An 18,111-nucleotide genomic window follows, 5' to 3' on the forward strand; every position below is an offset into this window, starting at 1 on the left:
AGCATATTTTCAAAGAAAATAGACTGCCCATATTATTTTAGAAAATTCTCCTTGTTTTCTGAACACTCATAGCAGCCTTTTTTTCTGCAGTGCCCAAAAGAAGCCCTTTGAAAATACAGTAGTACATGCCTTCCACTAACTCTCCCAGGAACTTTGATGGCAGAGCCAGAAATGGAGCCCATGTCTCTTAAGTCTCATTGCAGTACTTTAACCACAGGTCCATCCCTCCTTGAGTTGAAGTTTTCTGTTCACCAAGCTATACACTGAAAAAATCCCCTCTCTTCAGAGAGGATTTGCCCTTTTTCCTCTATTACAACCATTAGTGGCCATAGCCACTTTGCTGGGAGAAAAAAGGTTTTGGTGCCCCCCCTGCCACCTCTCACCCCATGTGCCCAAGTGTGTGGGGAGTGTGGAAAGCTGGCCAATCAGGCGCAGAGAGAGAGGGGAGAAAACAAACAGAAGCCAAGCCGCACAGCAGTTTGCACTCCCTGGAAGTTGGGGTCCAGGGCAATTGCCTTGCTCACCCAGCCCTAGAACCAGCCCCGATTACAGCCATTCATTAATTACCTGAAATTTGTATAGATGCACATTTTGGGACTGCAGTACACAAAAAGGCCCACAGAGAGGCAGAGGCCTTTGGTTGGTAATGTGCATGAGGACAGGGGCGACTCCAGGCCCCTGCACACCAAGTGTGTGCTTGGGGCGGCACGCCGCGGGGGGCGCTCTGCTGGTCGCCGGGAGGGCGGCAGGCGGCTCCAGTGGACCTCCCGCAGGCGTGCCTGTGGAGGGTCTGCTGCTCCTGCGGGTTCAGTGGAGCATCTGCAGGCAGGCCTGTGGGAGCCGCAAGACCAGTGGACCCTCCGCAGGCACGTCTGCGGGAGGTCCAGCGGAGCTGCGGGACTGGCGACCAGCAGAGCGCCCCCCGCGGCATGCCGCCATGCTTGGGGCGGCGAAATGGCTAGAGCCGCCCCTACATGAGGATGTGTGGAAGGAATGGGAAGAGGAGCCAGGGAAGAAGACCCAAGGCGGGAGCAGTGTCAGCATCATCATCACCAGTCATATGCTGAGTTGTCCCTGCTACTTGTGTCTTCAGGCTACCAGCTTTAGGGGAGTTACTCCAGATTCATACCATGGTAATTCAGATGAGAAGCTGGCCCATTATCTTTAAGGGAGCGTTTCACAGGAGAAGGATGGAAGCCTGAGACATGTAGATTGAAACTCATTGGAAAGGACTGTATTTTTTTTCACTATTTGCAAAACATCGAGTACACAGTATAGTGTATATATGTATAATAATAACAAGCACATATTTGGAGACTTTTCTAAACCTACCAGGGCAAATGATCAGCACAACATTAAGATGGTTCAAATGTTTATTTTGTAAAGCAGATAAAGAGGTTTGCCGGTAAATGGGCAGATTTGGCTGGATATAGGAACAGATGATACAGATGTTGCTGCACAGGGCCAGTTAAGACAAGACTGCCAAACCTGAAGCTCTACAGAGCTCCCAGTTCATGAGGGCTCTACCCACTACAGATAGTTGGAAATGCTAGTGGGCTATTCACTGCTTCAAGGTGTGAGGCATAAGGTACTTGTGTGGACTGCTGAGCACTGTGATCATAGATTGGGGTAATACGGTGTCTCGTCCTCTAACATGGACCTTGCTGGGGCACACTACAGGTTTCCTCACCTATTTAACAGATTGCCTTCCACTACACCTAAATCCCACTCTCTACTTTTATATATGTGACATAACCCCCACCCATCCTCAGGTGACTCAGCCCCTCCAGGTGGCATGGCAGAACAATTTAGAGCCAATGAGGATAGAGAAGGCTGCACACTGTCTGAATCACAGGCTTTGCAGTCTGGAAGGCCCAACGGAATGGCTTTGCAAAGAGCCTCATGTGCTTGAACTAACCCTATCACTGCAGCTCTTCAGGCTGTGTGAGAAAAAGCAGACATTTCAAACTTGTCAGCAAACAAACCTAAACAAAGTCCACATTTAAAATCTCAAGAAGGAAAGAGAAAACACTTTTATGTACATGGGAAAGTACATATGTCTTAGTTCATTGGTGATGTGGGGTCCATTTTTCAAGCCACCTTGGTAAGCTTGATGTCCCCTGAGATTTGTAAAGCTGTTACCAAGTGCAGGGGCTGAACACGGTGAGTGAAATAACAGAGCTGCCGTCCATCCAGCAGGACACGGATCTGCTGGTGCTCACAGAAGAGCTCCATCTGCAAAGGAGCAAGGGCAAAGGGGGAATTAGAGGCCAGCATCAGGGGCTGTCTATTTCAGTAGCCTGGACTTTGGAACCCCAAGTGTTCTACAAAGTAGAGTGTAAGGTCTGTCTAGTTTCTCTACATCTCCTGTAAGTAACATCTTCTCTCTGCTGAAAAGCTCTTACAGCAAATTATCCTCAATGAACAGGAAAAAGAATTTGCCCATAGAGATGGTTCCTCCAAGTCAGGAGGTGTTGTGGGAAGCTTGCACTGCCGCTCCCCATGCTGTACTAGTTTGGTGGATAAATAAGACTTAACTCTTCAGGGCTGTCAATCTGGCATCTTTCAACTGTATAAAATTCACTGTGTGTACTGAGCTGCTCCCTCGCTCTAGTGTCTCTCCCACTACACCCCGATAACTAACAAGAATACCTTAAATGTGTCCCCTGCTGTGAATGGGAAGTAGGGAATGTTCTTCTCCTCTCTTCCCCATTTCCCAGCAATCTGTGCATTCCGGGTGATGGATTTCTCACTGAAGTTGACTGCAAGTAACAGCCCAATATCCTTGCTTGCATCCATGGGGTCACAGAGCAGAGTCACCGCAAAGCTGTAAGGACCAAGTCAGTGATCATGAACAGGACTTTCAGCAAACTACCAGAACATGGTTGGAGTGCCAGATGCAGATAATGACATACAGCATCCATCCCAAATCACTTAGTGTGGCATATGGCCATGTTTTAATGGCCTAGTGGTTGTAATATCCTGAAATGATGTTCCTCAGCAATTCTTTGGAATAACTAAAGCAGACCCGCCCTGAAAGAATCTATTTCAGTTTTTTAATTTTGGGAGTGGTTAGCCAGTTTTATTCAGACCTCAAGCCAACCTGGCCACATTCAGCAACGTTGGTTACTATAGTTTACCTTAACACTGAGTTGTAAGGTATAAACGAGTGACTTGTCTTAGGATGTGACAGTGATATTGCAGTTATGTCCAATGTAATGGCACCCTATAAATACTTCTACTACGTGATCAGTGGAGACTGTTTTTCTGTTTTATTTTGCTTTGAGAAGGGAAGAAAGGAGTGAGCTCTTTAGTGTCAGATTTCCTTTACATGGATTGCAAATCATATAACAACAAAAGGAATAACTGGAGTGTCTATACTAGATAGTTTGTCACAGTTTCAGAGTTAACTGCACCTGTATTTCCCCCTGAGGCTTCCTGGAGGGCACCAACTCAAGGTTTCAGGCTTCCCAGCTATTATCTCTCTTGGGCAGATACCCCCATCCCTCTCCCTCCTGCCTGGGGTTTTAAGGCTGCACAGCTGCTTCTCGTACTCTGTGAAATCCCCAGCAAGCCCACCCAATGGCTAGCTGCTGTGCGTTGCTTTCTCACCTAGGGCTATGAACAGTATATTACCAGCAATTACACGTTACCACACAGTTCAAGCACATTTATTCTTAAGCATTACAGGGAAAACATTTAAATAAAAGTTTCTACACACATTTACCTATTAGTCTAAGGAGAGCCCTAGTAGGCTAAAGTCTTTCTAACCCTTCCACAATGTTTGGAGCCCCTCTTAGACAAAAGGGTGTGTCCATTTACTGGCCTAGAGTCAGTCTAAACCCAACCTTTTCATATCAAAAGCCCTTTCTTTGTCTGTTGGTCTCTGGAAAACCCAGTTTGAATCAGAATATAAAAATCTCCCTAGGGGGTGGTACCTGCAGGTGTTTACAACCTCAGTGAGTCACACTAATCAACCCCCTTGGGGCTGTGGTAACCCTCCGCTCTGGAGTTGCATACAATCACTAGTCTACAGTGATACAAAAGCATTCATAAACTTAATACAATATGGTCCCCAAGGATATTGACTGTGGTTACAATATCTGTCTTAACATTTGTGTAGTTTCCTATCTAGTGATTTATCCCTGAGTCATCAATGGTGCAGGCAAAGTGTAAATTCTGAGTCATAGGTAGCCTGATTCTCCACTGCCGTAGCCCTTGTGTAGTAATGTACACCTGTGTAAAGTACCAGCAAATGCTCAATTCAGGAATCATTAGGAGAAGTTCTATGATCTATGCTACACAGGAGGTCAGACTACGTGTTTGTAGTGGTCCATTCTCACCTTAAAAAATCCATGAATCTGAAGCAGCGGGGGAACAGGGCTGTGGCTCCAGAAGGAGGGAGAGGGAGCAAGTTGTTTCATACTTCCCCTTGCCTTGTTCCCAGCTAGGTCCTAGCAGCCCTCAGGATTTTGCTGAATTTTCCCCCTCAGCTGATGGCTATGGCTGAGCAGACATCTACTGCTAACTCTGTTCAAGGACATACCCCATGGATAAAGATAAGATTTAGTCATGGATATTATTAGTAAAACTCATGCACAAGTCACGGGCAATAAACAAAAAGTCATGGTCTGTGATCTGTCTATGACTTTTACTATAAATACCCATTACTATATCTCGTCTCCTGAGCCCCGCAGCTCTGGGGGGCACCTGCTTCAGCACTGGAGTTTGACTGCCCCCGATGGCCCGCTGCTCCGGCTGCACCCGGGACCGCTGCTGCTTAGACAGTCCCTGGGTTCAGCTGCAATGGCCACTATTTGGGCGGTCCCTGGGGCTGCCCCCCGACTGTATCAGAATCCATAGCTGTAAATGACTATAGGTGCCATCTAAACCGCACACAACTACAGACCAGAGGTTTTTATGCCTGAAACCACTGGATTCTACCACTTGTGTAAAACTAGATGATGTCTTTGTAGACCTTCAACCACTTGTGGGCATCATAATCTCAGACCCTGGGTTGGGTCTGATACTCTCCAACAGAGGGAAAGCCTGCACATACACACCAAGTAGTTTATATCACAGAAACAAGTAGTAGAAGGTCTGTTGCTTGCCCAATCACTTTACCACATTTTTAGAGAGACTGGGCTATCAGTTGTCTCCCCCACATCAATCTCACTGCAAAAAGAAAGAGATTAGGTTGGGGCCCACGATTATAAGCCTGTACAGCTTCCCCTCCAAACTCAAAAAAAATGCAGGCCCTCAACAGACTCTTGTGCTTATGGCCAGCCTAGATGGCAGATACTCCTGTATGTGAAATAACCAACTGAACAGCAGCTCCTCATCCTACCTCTTAGGGTTGGAACATATGACCCCAATAATTGTGATTTTCATGGCTGGTTTCAGTCCTCCTTTGATTTCACCAACATACTGCTCCACCTAGTGGGGAAAAAATAACTATTATTGATCTCTAGATTTGCAACCTGCACGATAAACTGCAGAACCATGTAATAAACTGCATTTATTATACACTTCTGTCATCTCATCAGCCTTCTATTCACCAATAAATTTCCCCTGGGACTTATTCTAACAATGCAAACCACTAAGTACCTTTAAACCACTGCCATTTTTTTAAAAATAACTATAAAAATTCTTTCTTTATCCTGGCTACAAATATACTTGAAAACTAAACAGCTGCAAATCAATTCTACCTTTACTAACTCCAACAGCCTCCTGATCTGTTTTAGGGGTTAGTAACAATTTTAATAGAATAAGTGGTTAATACAGAGGATTAGAATTAGGATAGTACTTCTCTATCTCACAGGGATGTTTTGTGAGCTAATGTTCATAAAATATTTTGAAAATGTGAAGTGCTATAAATACATAAGTAGTATATAGTTGTACTCATTTACTTGTGTAAATTTTTTTGAGAAACCTCAGATAGACGATGCGATAAAAGAGCTAAGTATTATGCTATTAGCAATTTTCATCATTTGCTTTATTTTTCAAGGTCAGTGCACGGTTAAAACTAACAACAGAGTCAAAAGACTAAATCTTGCCAGACTTTTCAATCAAAACTCCAATTAAAGTCACCAGGAGCTCTGCACAAATAAGCATTTAGGATTTATCAGGCTTTAGTCCAAGGAGAGAGCGCTGAAAAGAGCTGAGGGAGTTGATAATAAAATATAAAAACTGCCATACTGGATCAGACTAACGTTCTAGCTCAGTATCTTGTTTTCTGACAGTGGCCAGTGCCAGATGCTTCAAAGGGAATGAGCAGAACAGGGCAATTAACGAGTAATTCATCCCCTGTTGTCCAGTCCCAGCTTCTGGCAGTCAGAGATTTAGGGATACCCAGAGCACGGGATTATTGCCAACCCTGATCATCTGGGTCAGTAGTGATTGATGGACCTATCTTTCATGAACTTATCTAATTCTTTTTGAACCCAGTTATTCTTTTGGCCTTCACAACATCCCCTGGCAATGAATTCTACAGGTTCTAATATTACTGACTTGGTAGCTCTACTGACATAGTACCAAGCCTATTAAAAATCAGACCTTTGTGGCAGTTTGCATGATCTTTTGTTCATAATGAAGCAGCTTCCATTCAATTGTAATTTGCTACAGTTGAACTTCAGAGTTATGAACACCTCAGGAATGGAAGAGGTTGTTCATAACTCTGAAATGTTCGTAACTGTGAACACAACATTATGGATTCTTCTTTCAAAAGTTTATAACTGACCATTGACTTAATAAAGCTTTGAAACTTTACTGTGCAGAAGAAAAATGCTGCTTTTAGTTTATATTTAACATAGTACTGTATTTGCCTTTTTTTTTTTTTGTCTCTGTTGGTGCTTGATCGTGAACTTCCAGTTTCCGAATGAAGTATATGTTGATTGGTCAATTCGAAACTCTGGTGGTCATAACTCTGAGGTTCTACTGTATATCACATGTTTTTTGTTTTAAATAGATCTGGTTGGACAATATGAAAAATTAGATCTGTTGGATAACTAAATGTTAAAAAAAGAGCAAATCTGCAAATCACCAAATGTTTGCTCATTTTCATGAGCATACAAACTAGAGATAACAGATTTCTCTCACACAGTGATACTCAGACTGAGGATCATGAATCACAAGAGGCTCTTTAATGTGTATCCTATGGTTCTTTGTAGCACATGATATTAAAACAGTGTGTGATTTAATTATTAATCTAAGTTATTGACCAATTAGGATGCTTTTACTATGTTATTAACCTATTGTAGTTGATATAATAATAATACTTGGTCAGTTATTTTGCTGTGAGAATAATATATAGTAAATGAAACAATTAATTCACACTACTGTGGTTCTTTTGGGTAATGTTGAGGTCTGAGTATCACTGCTCTAGCACATTCCTGTGGGGCTACTGGAAGACTGTTGAGAGGAAGGATGGCCAGGTGATTAGGATGCTGACTTAGATCCTTAAAGATCTGGGCTCAAGCCTTTGCTATGCTACAGGCTTCCTATGTAACCTTGGGCAAGTTGCTCAGTTTTTCTGTGCCTCATTTGTCCATGTGTAAAAATAAGAATAACAGTACTTCCCTACCTCACAAGGTGGTGGTGAGTCTAAATACATTAAAGATTGTGAGGCACTATGGTGATTGTGCCATAGTAAAAAATTGTTTACTATGACTCCAACGCTTTTTTTAGGTTACTTTGGTTTAAAATGTCCTAAACGACAGCAATGTGGACCATTCTCTATGGAGTTCCATCCAAAGACTATTCCATATGCTAATAGATATCATGGTTAGAAAACTTCTCCTAATATTCTGCCTAAAGTTTCCTTCTTCATTTCAATTTATGTAATTTCCTGTTCTCCTTACAGTTTCAATATAACACCAAGTTAGACCCTCCCCCCAAGAGTGACATTTATGCTCAAATGCCTTCTAATCTCACCGACAATTATAGAACCCTGCTTATTTTTTTTAATAATTAAAAAAAATAGAAATGACTAGAGAATCTACACTTTTATTAAATGTACAATTATTCCTTGGGGGAACTCAACAGCAACCCAGGCAAGTAAATTTAGGTTACTCACCAGAGGAAAAGTGTCAAAGGGTGAGATGTATTAGACTGTGGAGTACCGCAGGGGAAGTGGCAGACTCCCTTGAGATATTTAAAATTAGACTAGACAAAGTAGTGGAGAATATGTCTCCTCCTCCCCACCAACACATTGCTTTCTTTAGTGAGAAACAGTAAAATTAAATAATAACACTTTACAATCTGAGAAGTGGGCTGTGAAGATTAACTACTTAATGTTTGCAAAGCCCCATACCGTATGTATGATACTAGATAAAGAAAAAATGTAAGTGTACCCCTGGCTTCCATGCGGTTTTAGCACTTACAAATTCTTCCATGGTACCCTGAATACAGCCAGAGGTCTGATCATTCACAGGTCATTTCCTAGCTGAGATGGAACACATGGTATGCCTGAAACCTACTCAGGGATCCAGAAGGAGGTAGCAGGAAGAGATCCTGAATGGGTCATAATTTGGTTACAGGAGGGCCCATGCTCTAGTAGTTGTGTCCTTTTAATATATTTATGTATATAAAAACATATTTTCTACTAAAAAAAGCCCCACCAGTGGATATATTCACTTACATTTGTGCCCCTGTCATTTTCTGTCATCTCTCTGCCTTTTACTCGTCTCCTGTGCAGCAGCCTCGCAGCAAAGTTTTCTTTTCTTTGTGTGTGTGTGTGCAAAAAAAATATTTAAAAAACCCGGAATAAAGGGAGGATATAAGGGGGAGCATTATCTCAGTCAAACACTGGCTAGACACCACCCACTCAAATAGCTGAGTCACAAGAGCCTACTCTTCATCTTCCATCACACAGTGGCAAAAGGAGATAGAGAAACAGTGAAGAACTTGATGGCTCAGAGGTATAGAAACAACTGGGAACTAGTAATCAGTTCTAGTACTAGTCTAGGTCATGATAATGCAATTAACTCCATGCAAGTGAACCCTGGCACCTACAGTGGACCCCATTGACTTCAGTGGGGTTCCATGCAGGCACAAGAGTCTACCCAGGCAGAACCCAGTGCAGAATCAACACTAAACTGTCGGTGACTGAAAATCGTTATCTAATGGCTGCTAGGTAGCCTAAGGGAAAGGTATTGGTGGTCCCAGTCCAGTTCCTCTTTGGACAAGCATTCATATCACAAAAACACTATCAAAGATGGCCCCAGTTGGACTCCTTGTTGTAGAAGAAACAAGGACCAGATGCCTGTGGACACTAAGGCAATAGAGTTCAGGAGCCTAAATACCTTTGCGGAACTGGACCTACACCTCTCACTCTTAGAACATAAGAACATAAGAACGGCCGTACTGGGTCAGACTAAAGGTCCATTTAGCCCAGTATCCTGTCTACAGACAGTGGCCAAAGCCAGGTGCCCCAGAGGGAGTGAACCCAACAGGTAATGATCAAGTGATCTCTCTCCTGCCATCCATCTCCACCCTCTGACAAACAGAGGCTAGGGACACCATTCCTTACCCATCCTGGCTAATAGCCATTAATGGACTTAACCACTATGAATTTACCCAGTTCTCTTTTAAACGCTGTTATAGTCCTAGCCTTCACAACCTCCTCAGCTAGGAATTCCACAGGTTGACTGTGTGCTGTATGAAGAAGAACTTCCTTTTATTTGTTTTAAACCTGCTGCCCATTCATTTCATTTGGTGGCCCCATGTTTTTGTATTATGAGAACAAGTAAATAACTTTTCCTTATTTACTTTCTCCACATCACTCATTGTTTTATATATCTCTATCATATCCCCCCTTAGTCTCCTCTTTTCCAAGCTGAAAAGTCTTAGCCTCTTTAATGCTAAGTGGTCCCTACAGAGCAAAGTTGAGGGGCAGCATGAACTGTCACTGCCCATGCTGTACCTTTTCAGTGATATGCAAAAGATTTAATTCCCCAGGAGTTTCAATATAATGCCTCTGACAAAGCACTAAATTAACATATTTTTAAAAAATGTAAGACCAACTATATTGGATCAAACTAACGGTCCATCTATCCCAACATCCTGTCTTGCTGCAGTAGCCAATGCCAGGTGTTTCAGAGGGAATGAACAGAACAGGCAATCACAGAGTGAACCATCTCATTGTCCATTCCCAGCTTCCTGCAATCAGGGGCTAGGAACACCCAAAGCACAGGGTTGCATCCCAGACTATCATGACTAATGGCCATTGATGGACATATCCTGCTTGAACTTACCTAATTTTTTTTGAACCCTGCAATAGTTTTGGCCTTCACAACATCCCCTGGCAACAAGTTCCACAGGTTGACTGTGCGTTGTGTGAAGAAATACTTGCTTTCTGTTTTGAAGTAAATACCTGCTGTCTATTAATTTAATTGGGTAACCCTGGTGCTTGTATTATGTGAAGGAGTAAATAACACTTCATTTTCTCAACACCATTCACAATTTTGTAGACCTCTATCATATACCCTCTCTCAGTTGTCTCTTTTTGAAGCTGAAAACTCCCCGTCTTTTTAATCTCTCCTCATACACAGAGCCGGTTTCAGGCACCAGCGAAGGAAGCAGGTGGCTGGGGCGGCCAATAGAAAGGGGGAGCACTCTGTCCATTATTGGGGTGGCACGTCCAGATCTTCAGTGGCAATTTGGTGGTGGGTCCTTCACGCTCTGTCTTCCTCTTCAATGGCACTTTGGCGGCAACTCAATCAGGTTTTTCCTTTTTCTTTCTTGGCCGCTTGGGGCAGCAAAAATGCTGGAGCCAGCCCTGATCATATGAAATCCGTTCCATACCCTTAATCATTTTTGTTGTCTTTCTCTGTACTTTTTCCAATTCTACTATATCTTTTTTGAGATCGGGTGACCAAAAGTGCATGCAGTATTCAATGTGTGGGCATACCATGGATTTATATCGTAGCATTACGATATTTTCTGTCTTATTATCTATCCCTTTCCTAATGGTTCCTAACATTCTGTTAGCTTTTGTGGCTGCCGCTGCTCATTCAGTGGATGTTTTCAGAGAACTATCCACAATGACTCCAAGTTCTCTTTCTAGTATGGTAACAGCTAATTTAGACCCCCATCATTTTGTATGTATAGGTAGGATTATGTCTTCCAATGTGCATTGCTTTGCATTTACCAGTATTGAATTTCATCTGTCATTTTGTTGCCTAGGCTCCCAGTTTTGTGAGATCCCTCTGTAACTCTTTGGATTTTGCTTTGAACTCAATTATTTTGAGTAATTTTGTATCATCTGCAAATCGTCTGCCGCCTCACTGCTTACCCCTTTTTTCAGATCATTTATGAATATGGTGAACAGGACTGGTCCCAGTACAGACCCCTGGGAGACACCACTATTTACTTCTCTCCATTCTGAAAACTGACTATTTATTCCTACCCTTTGTTTCCTGTCTTGTAACCAGTTCCTGATCCATGAGAGGACCTTCCCTCTTATCCCATGACTACTTACTTTGCTTAAGAGACTTTGGTGAGGGACCTTTTCAAAGGCTTTCTGAAAGTCCAAGTACACTATATCCACTGGATCATCCTTGTCCTTTGTTGATCCCCTCCTCAAAGAATTCTGATTGATGAGGCATAATTTCCCTTTACAAAAGCTGTGTTGACTCCCAACAAATCGTTTTCATTGATGTGCCTGATAACTCTGTTCTTTACTATAGTTTCAACCAATTTCCCTGGTACTGAAGTCAGGCTTACCAGTCTGTAATTGCCAGGATGGCTTCAGGAGCCTTTTTTAAATAATTGGTCACATTAGTTATCTATCCTCTAGTCATCTGGTACAGAAGTTGATTTAAGTGATAGCTTACATATCACAGTTGAAGTTCTGCAATTTCATATTTAAGTTCCTTCAAAACTCTTGAGTGATTCTGGTCCTGGTGACTTATAACTGTTTATCAATTTGTTCCAAAACCTCCTTTATTGACACCTCAATATGGGCCAGTTCCTCAGATTTGTCACCTAAAAAGAATGGCTTAGGTGTGGGAATCTCCCTCCCATCTTCTGCAGTGAAGAGCAATGCAAACAATTCATTTAGTTTCTCGCAATAGCCTTATCTTCCTTGAGTGCTTCTTTAGCTCCTTGATTGTCCAGTGACCCCACTGATTGTTTGGGCAGGCTTACTGCTTCTGATGTACTTTTTGTTGTTGTTGATGGCTATTCGTTTTTGAGTCTTTGGCTAGTTGCTTTTCAAATTATTTTTTAGACTTCCTATGTAACCCATGCAGGTCCTGGATGTGGTGTTCTGTCCCATCTAGTACTGAGACCACTTAGAGATTAATGAGTCTGTTCTACAGCTTTAGCTAAAAGCTATGTTTCCGGCCAATGGGAGCTGCAGGAAGCAGTGCGGGCCACAGAGATGTGCCCGTCGCTGCTTCTCGCAGCTCCCATTTGCTGGGAATGGAAACCATGGCCACTGGGAGCTACGGAGGGCCATGCCTCCGGACGGTCAATGTAAACAAAATGTTTCATGGCCTGCCAGCGGATTACTCTGATGGGCAACATGCCAAAGGTTGCCAACCCCTGTACTATGTTTTATAATTTGGAAAATACATTTAATTTGAGCCTCTATTATGGCGTTTTTAAACCATACCATGCAGCTTGCAAGGTATTGTGACTGTACCCTTCAATTTCTGTTTAATTAGCTTCCTCATTTTTGTGTAGTTCCCCTTTCTGATGTTAAATGCTACTGTGGTAGGCGTCTTAGGTGTTTTCCCTCCCATAAGTTTGTTAAATTTAATTATATTATGGTTGCTATTACCAAGCTGTTTAGCTACAAGTTAAGACAATGTTAATAAAATAAATGATCAAATAAGCAAGCCCTCTCAACTGTCCCAGCTTGTGTTTGGTCATGATGAAAGGAGCCGCGCACATAACTGTGTCCTGGGGGGATGGCTGCAGACTGGTGCCCAAGGAGAAGCCAGACAAGAGCCAAATCAGTGAGGCTGAGACAGGAGAAAGTCTTGCTGAGTCTCCACTGCACCCTCCATGGTCATTTACAGCCTTGCAAACTGGATGCAAAATGCTACCAAACGGCAATTTTTCATTCATGTGTTTTTCATCCATTCTGCCCTCTTGCGAGCAGACCACGCTAGGGATCAGCCAGCGGGCCAGCTCCAGAGCAAGCTGCGGGTAAAGCCCGGTCCTGCGTGGCGGGGCCTTGGATGCCCCACAGCGGGATCAGGCGGGAGCCCCCAGGCACGGCAGGGTCTGAGGGGAAGGACTCCCAGGCGGCCTCCATAGGAGAACTGCGGTAACGGTTCCCTGGGACGCTGAGGGAACGCGCGCTGAGCTCGCCTCAGGTCTGATTCGCCAGGCCAGAGCGTCTCTTGTGAGTAACAGGCAGCAGCACGTGACGCGGCTCCCGCCTCTCAGACCACGTGCTGAGCGGCTCAGTGGGCCGGAGAGCGAAGGGCGGGTCGGTTGGTTCAGAAGATGCTGGTTCTGAGGCACGCGAGCCGCTGGGGCTACGTCAGCCGCTGGGTGGAGCCTGCGGGGAGGGGGGCGGGTAACCGCGCCGCAGGAGGAGGTCTGGCTCAGGGACGGGGGGAGGAGCTGCCCCTGGGCGGGGTTAGCTCTGTCGTTGACATGTGGTTTATTTGGCCGCTTCAGTAATAGCTTCAGTGCCCCTAAAGAAAGATGGCGCATTATTTACATATTCATCCGATTTGACCAATAAGCGCTCGTCCTTTTGGGTGCGCCGGCTGTCGGGAAAGTCACCTGATTCGTCTTTTAAGATGGCCGCGGTACTAGGCTGCTCAGTCTGGGGAATGCAATCAGTGCGGACCGTCCCATAAGCCTCGAATGTGCAGGGGGAGCCGGACCGATCCACCACCGCTGCGGCTTCCCTAAGAGGTGCGTGTCTGGTACAGGGCAGCCCAGCCCGTCCGACGCGGAGGGTCTGGGACCGCCGGTGCTGCTAGGCACTACGGCCCCGATCTCCACTCGTCCCAGGCAGGTCACCAGGCGGGCTGGGACGGGGCACGAGAGGCAGCCAGCCAGCGGGGGCGGCGGAGCGCGGGGAGGAGGACGCCCGGGGGGGATTTCTGGATGTGGGCGGAGAGCTGATGCCCCAGGTCTTTGGTTCAGGGATAGGAAGGACAGCGGAGGGTGGGGAGCGAGGTGGGGGAAATCCAGTGATGGGAGGGCTGACACGGGGTCGGGGAAGGTGGTCTAGCGAAAGTGTTTGGTGAATGTCTGACCACGTCCTAATACATGTGTCTGTGGAACAAATGTAAAGCACCATGTTGGGGGGTTTCTTGTACCTTTCTCTACGCAAATGGTACCAGCTGCTGTTAAGTCTGAATTCTAGACTAGATGCACCCCTGGTCTGATATGGTAATTCTTATGCTATTTGTCACTTGTATTTTGAGTGACTAGACCAGGGAGACTAAACTCTCTTGTTTTTCTTAAGATGATATCTCTAGATCATGACTGACTGAGTTACCTTGGCAGGTCAATATATAGGGGTGAGAAGTTCCCAGTGTGGAGAAAGCTTGAGCTGCTACCGAGTTGTCAAGATACCACATTTTACCTTCCCTACAGAGATCAGATAGGCCAGTGCTCTTTGTTAGCACTATGCTCTCAATAAACAAACAAATTGATCCTTCCCGTTTCCTGAGAGCATTGACTCTAAGCAAGTATCAGTGCATGTTTCACAGTGATAATGTTTAAATCACCTACTTGAACAAATATTGTGGTATTGATCGTATCACTGGCTGGGAATGCATTCCAAACTTTAAAACAGTTTGACTCAGTGAAATAGCTACAGGTTGGCTTCTGATTCCAGACCTGTTCAGTTCCAGGTGCACTGAGGGAAGATTTGCTGTGACTTACCTCTGGATGGGTTTTTTTTTTTTTTCCTCGTCTCCAGGAGTCTAGTCACAGTGGGATGATGCATCCATTTGGTAATGAGGAAGCAGCCTCTCTGGAACATCTCTTCTGTTTTTTTTGTGAATGTGTGCGGCGGGGAGAATGGGAGCTAGCACAGGCCTGTATTCCTCAGTTACATCAGTGGCAGGGGGATGGTTCTGAGAAAGTTGCAGCTATCCTGCAGGCTTTAATAGCTTGTCCATCTCAGTTAAGGTAAGTGCTGTGTGGGATTTTTGTCTAACTGGTGGAAGTAGAAGTGTGTTAAACGGTGTGTATGTGATGCAATTCTCAGAAATCGAGGCTGATTCTTTATTTTTAACTATAATGGACCCTTAGAATTGGGGCCGGATTAACGCGGGGGCTTTAGGAGCTGTAGCCCAGGACCCTGGGCTAAGGGGGTCCCAGCATAGCAGGGCTCAGGCAGGCTGTTTGCATGCTGTGGCCCCACGCCGCTCCCAGAAGTGTCCGGCTGCTGGCATGTCTGTGGCCCCTGGTGGGAACCGGCTGGTGGGAGCTGCGGGGGTGGCGCTAGCAGGCCCGGGCAGCGCATGGAGACACACTGTCCCCCTGCCTCCAGGGGTATGCAGAGACATGGCAGCAGCCAGCCACTTCTGGGAGCAGCATGGGGCTATGACGTGCAGGCAGCCTGCCTGAGCCCTACTGTATGACCAGCCAGGAACTGCCTGTGGTAAGTGCCTTCCGGTCGGAGCCTGAACCTCACATTCACTCCTGCATCCCAACCCCCTCCTCCAGATCAGAATCCCCTCCTGCACCAAACTCCCTCCCAGAGCCTGCACCCCAACACTCTGCCCCAGCCTGGAGTCCCCTCCTGCACACAACTCCCTCTCAGAAAGAAATAATATAACAGGTGTTCTGAGGTAAGAAGTAGGCTATTTTGAATTAACTAAACTATATTCTACATGTTTTAAGAATGAAATGTAACCACAGAATGGCTTTATGTAAATTAAAAGACAAGAGTAGTATAATAGTAATAGCCCCAATGCAATAATTGTGATCATTTTGTGTTAAATTAGGAAAAAGACTTGTATACAGGGACCCCACAAAATCTAATAGCTCTGGGCCCATGGGAGAGTTATTCTGGCCCTGCTTAGAATCCTTGAAGCAGAACATGCTTCCTTGCCGTTTTTTTTCCTTCATGCATTCCATTATTACAGTTAACATTTGAATGCTGACCTGCTCAGAGTTGCACTAATGTATGTAGGGAACCCAGCCTCAGTCAGCTTACAAATTTGTTCATATATGCAATAGATAAGATGCTGGTATAAGCTCAAGATCATGCAGAAATCTTGCAAAGGTCAGTTTTGAAAGACTTCACTGAAATAGTGTGAATTGGAGAAGGAGGAAGTCTGTTTTAGACTTGCAGTGATGCTGACACTGAGTGCTTTTTGTTTAGAAGATGATCAACCTATTTATTTAAAATGTTCGCTTGTTACTAACGACACCTGAGATTATTAAAACTGAAAATGTTTAAAAATCTAATTTCTCGCCACTTAAATTTTCTGCTTTTCACATTTCTCAATTTGGATTGTGAAACAGCCACCGTTAGTTTCACTTGTTTTTTCTCTTGACTTCTCAAGCACTTGCTTGAGGCTGTTAAGGTTGGGTTTCTGACATTTCAGGGGAACTTAAAAAATTTCAACTTTTTGTAATTAAAAAAAAAAGAATCAAATGTTTCTTCTTAAGTCTTGTATAACTTTTTTTGGTGGTAATTTGACTATCAACTACACAGGCAGCATTCTGGGAATCATTTTTATCTGGAGGAAAAAAACACACAATTAAATTGGTGTTGCCACATGAGGGAAATAAGTATATTTTATGGTTTTTTTTTTTATCCTTGGTACTGTCAACATGGAATATACTGGGTCTGCGGGGCCACTTTTCCTACTGTGAAGTGGGTAGAGATTTGTTTTGGTGCCTAGATATTTGAGACTGATGGTATATACTATTACCTTTGCAGGTGTGGACAGAATTGCAGCCCTCAGAGACTTGCTTGGCTTTGGCTCCTTGTGCTCAAGAAATGGCTGGTATGGGATCAGGTAAAGAAGTTTATTGTAGTTGCCTATTAAAATCTGAGACTTACTGCTGTTAATTACAGCTGGCTCCTTAGACCATTTTTCATTAAACTTAGCAAGAAATTAAAATAAATGTTTTGGTATTATTTTTTGAGGCCGTGTGAGTTAGCTTTTTAGTGTGCATACTCAGTGTGAGATGTTCCTATGAACAGACAGCATGAGTTAGTAACTTACATTTCTGTAGCCCCTTTTATCCCCAAACGATGAAATAAGCCAAGGATTGCACAATGCTTTACAAATGGCGTACTTTCAGGGAGTGTAGTTTACATATACAGAACTGTGGGGAGGAGAATGGTAGGCAGCGAGCACCCTGCCTAAGGGAGAAAGAAACAAGGCCTTCAAAAAGGGGAAGATTGGTTGTGTGTTTCTTTCCTCACCATTTTCATTCCTCTGACCCCATTGCCTAGGTTCATGAATTTTCATGATCTTTGAAGAAAGGTGACCCTATCCCAAAGGGGTTATGGGGAAGTGACAGTTGCTAGCTGTGTAGTTGGAAATAGAGAATGGAATCTTTTGGTGCAGGAACAGCCCCTCGGTAACTTAATCCCCAATAAAATAAATATCTCTGAAGCTGTCTGCCCTAAAATAGCAATTTAAATAAGGTTTGGGGTTTTTTTACCTGTAAACCTAAGAGAGTAGCTCGCATCTTCTCTATTCTTTTATCTTTTCTTTTCCTGATTAACTTCAGAAAATAATTCCATCTGTTCTCCAAAGAGAAACTGAATTCTTACTCCTCTTAGAAGAACTGCAAAAGAATGTCTCTGATGAAGTCCTAAAGGTGAGCTGAGTGCCTAATTTATTGATCATTCTTGGGATGAAAGTAATGCTACGAGTTAACTTGACTGACCTTGGGTTTGAGACATTAACGTACCTTTGGTCTTCTCTGCACAAAATAAAGACAGTTGAATGTGAGGGCAGGGCAATTCAAGTTTATTCACTTGAGGTAGTGAATTTGGCATATATAATGGTGATGATTCTGGCTAGAGAGGGATGGTGTAGGCAGGTGCTGAGCAAGCTTCTCTACATAGCCTTGCTAATAATCCTGGATCCTGACATCCAGCTACCTCTGCTGTTGCAGTCATACATCCTCATACACAACTGTCTGTGCACCTGACTTGCAGAA

At 44.1% G+C, this 18,111-nt stretch overlaps 2 protein-coding genes across 10 annotated transcripts in view; one reads left to right on the forward strand and one right to left on the reverse strand.

Annotated features, from left to right (window-relative positions):
• Window positions 1-1,355: 1,355 nt before the first annotated feature.
• Window positions 1,356-8,759, reverse strand: LOC127051368 (galectin-related protein A-like). Its single transcript, XM_050953643.1, has 4 exons — window positions 8,639-8,759; window positions 5,348-5,436; window positions 2,653-2,827; window positions 1,356-2,235 (listed from the first exon to the last, which is right to left on the reverse strand). The coding sequence occupies exons 1-4, from the start codon at window positions 8,663-8,665 to the stop codon at window positions 2,092-2,094; spliced, it is 435 nt and encodes a 144-aa protein (XP_050809600.1). The 5' UTR covers window positions 8,666-8,759; the 3' UTR covers window positions 1,356-2,091.
• Window positions 8,760-13,743: 4,984 nt separating this feature from the next.
• Window positions 13,744-18,111, forward strand: part of ZFYVE26 (zinc finger FYVE-type containing 26) — a 74,755-nt gene continuing 70,387 nt past the window's right edge. For 4 of the 9 annotated variants that reach the window (XM_050953386.1, XM_050953388.1, XM_050953387.1 and 1 more), the window contains exons 1-4: window positions 14,048-14,099; window positions 14,897-15,108; window positions 16,874-16,952; window positions 17,677-17,766. In XM_050953386.1, coding sequence (XP_050809343.1) covers window positions 14,091-14,099; window positions 14,897-15,108; window positions 16,874-16,952; window positions 17,677-17,766 — 390 coding nt within the window. In that variant the 5' untranslated portion in view covers window positions 14,048-14,090. The other 5 variants (XM_050953391.1, XM_050953392.1, XM_050953389.1 and 2 more) reach the window with 4 other exon arrangements.

This window comes from Gopherus flavomarginatus, chromosome 5 (assembly GCF_025201925.1).
Source record: "Gopherus flavomarginatus isolate rGopFla2 chromosome 5, rGopFla2.mat.asm, whole genome shotgun sequence".
Lineage (NCBI taxonomy): Eukaryota > Metazoa > Chordata > Testudines > Testudinidae > Gopherus > Gopherus flavomarginatus.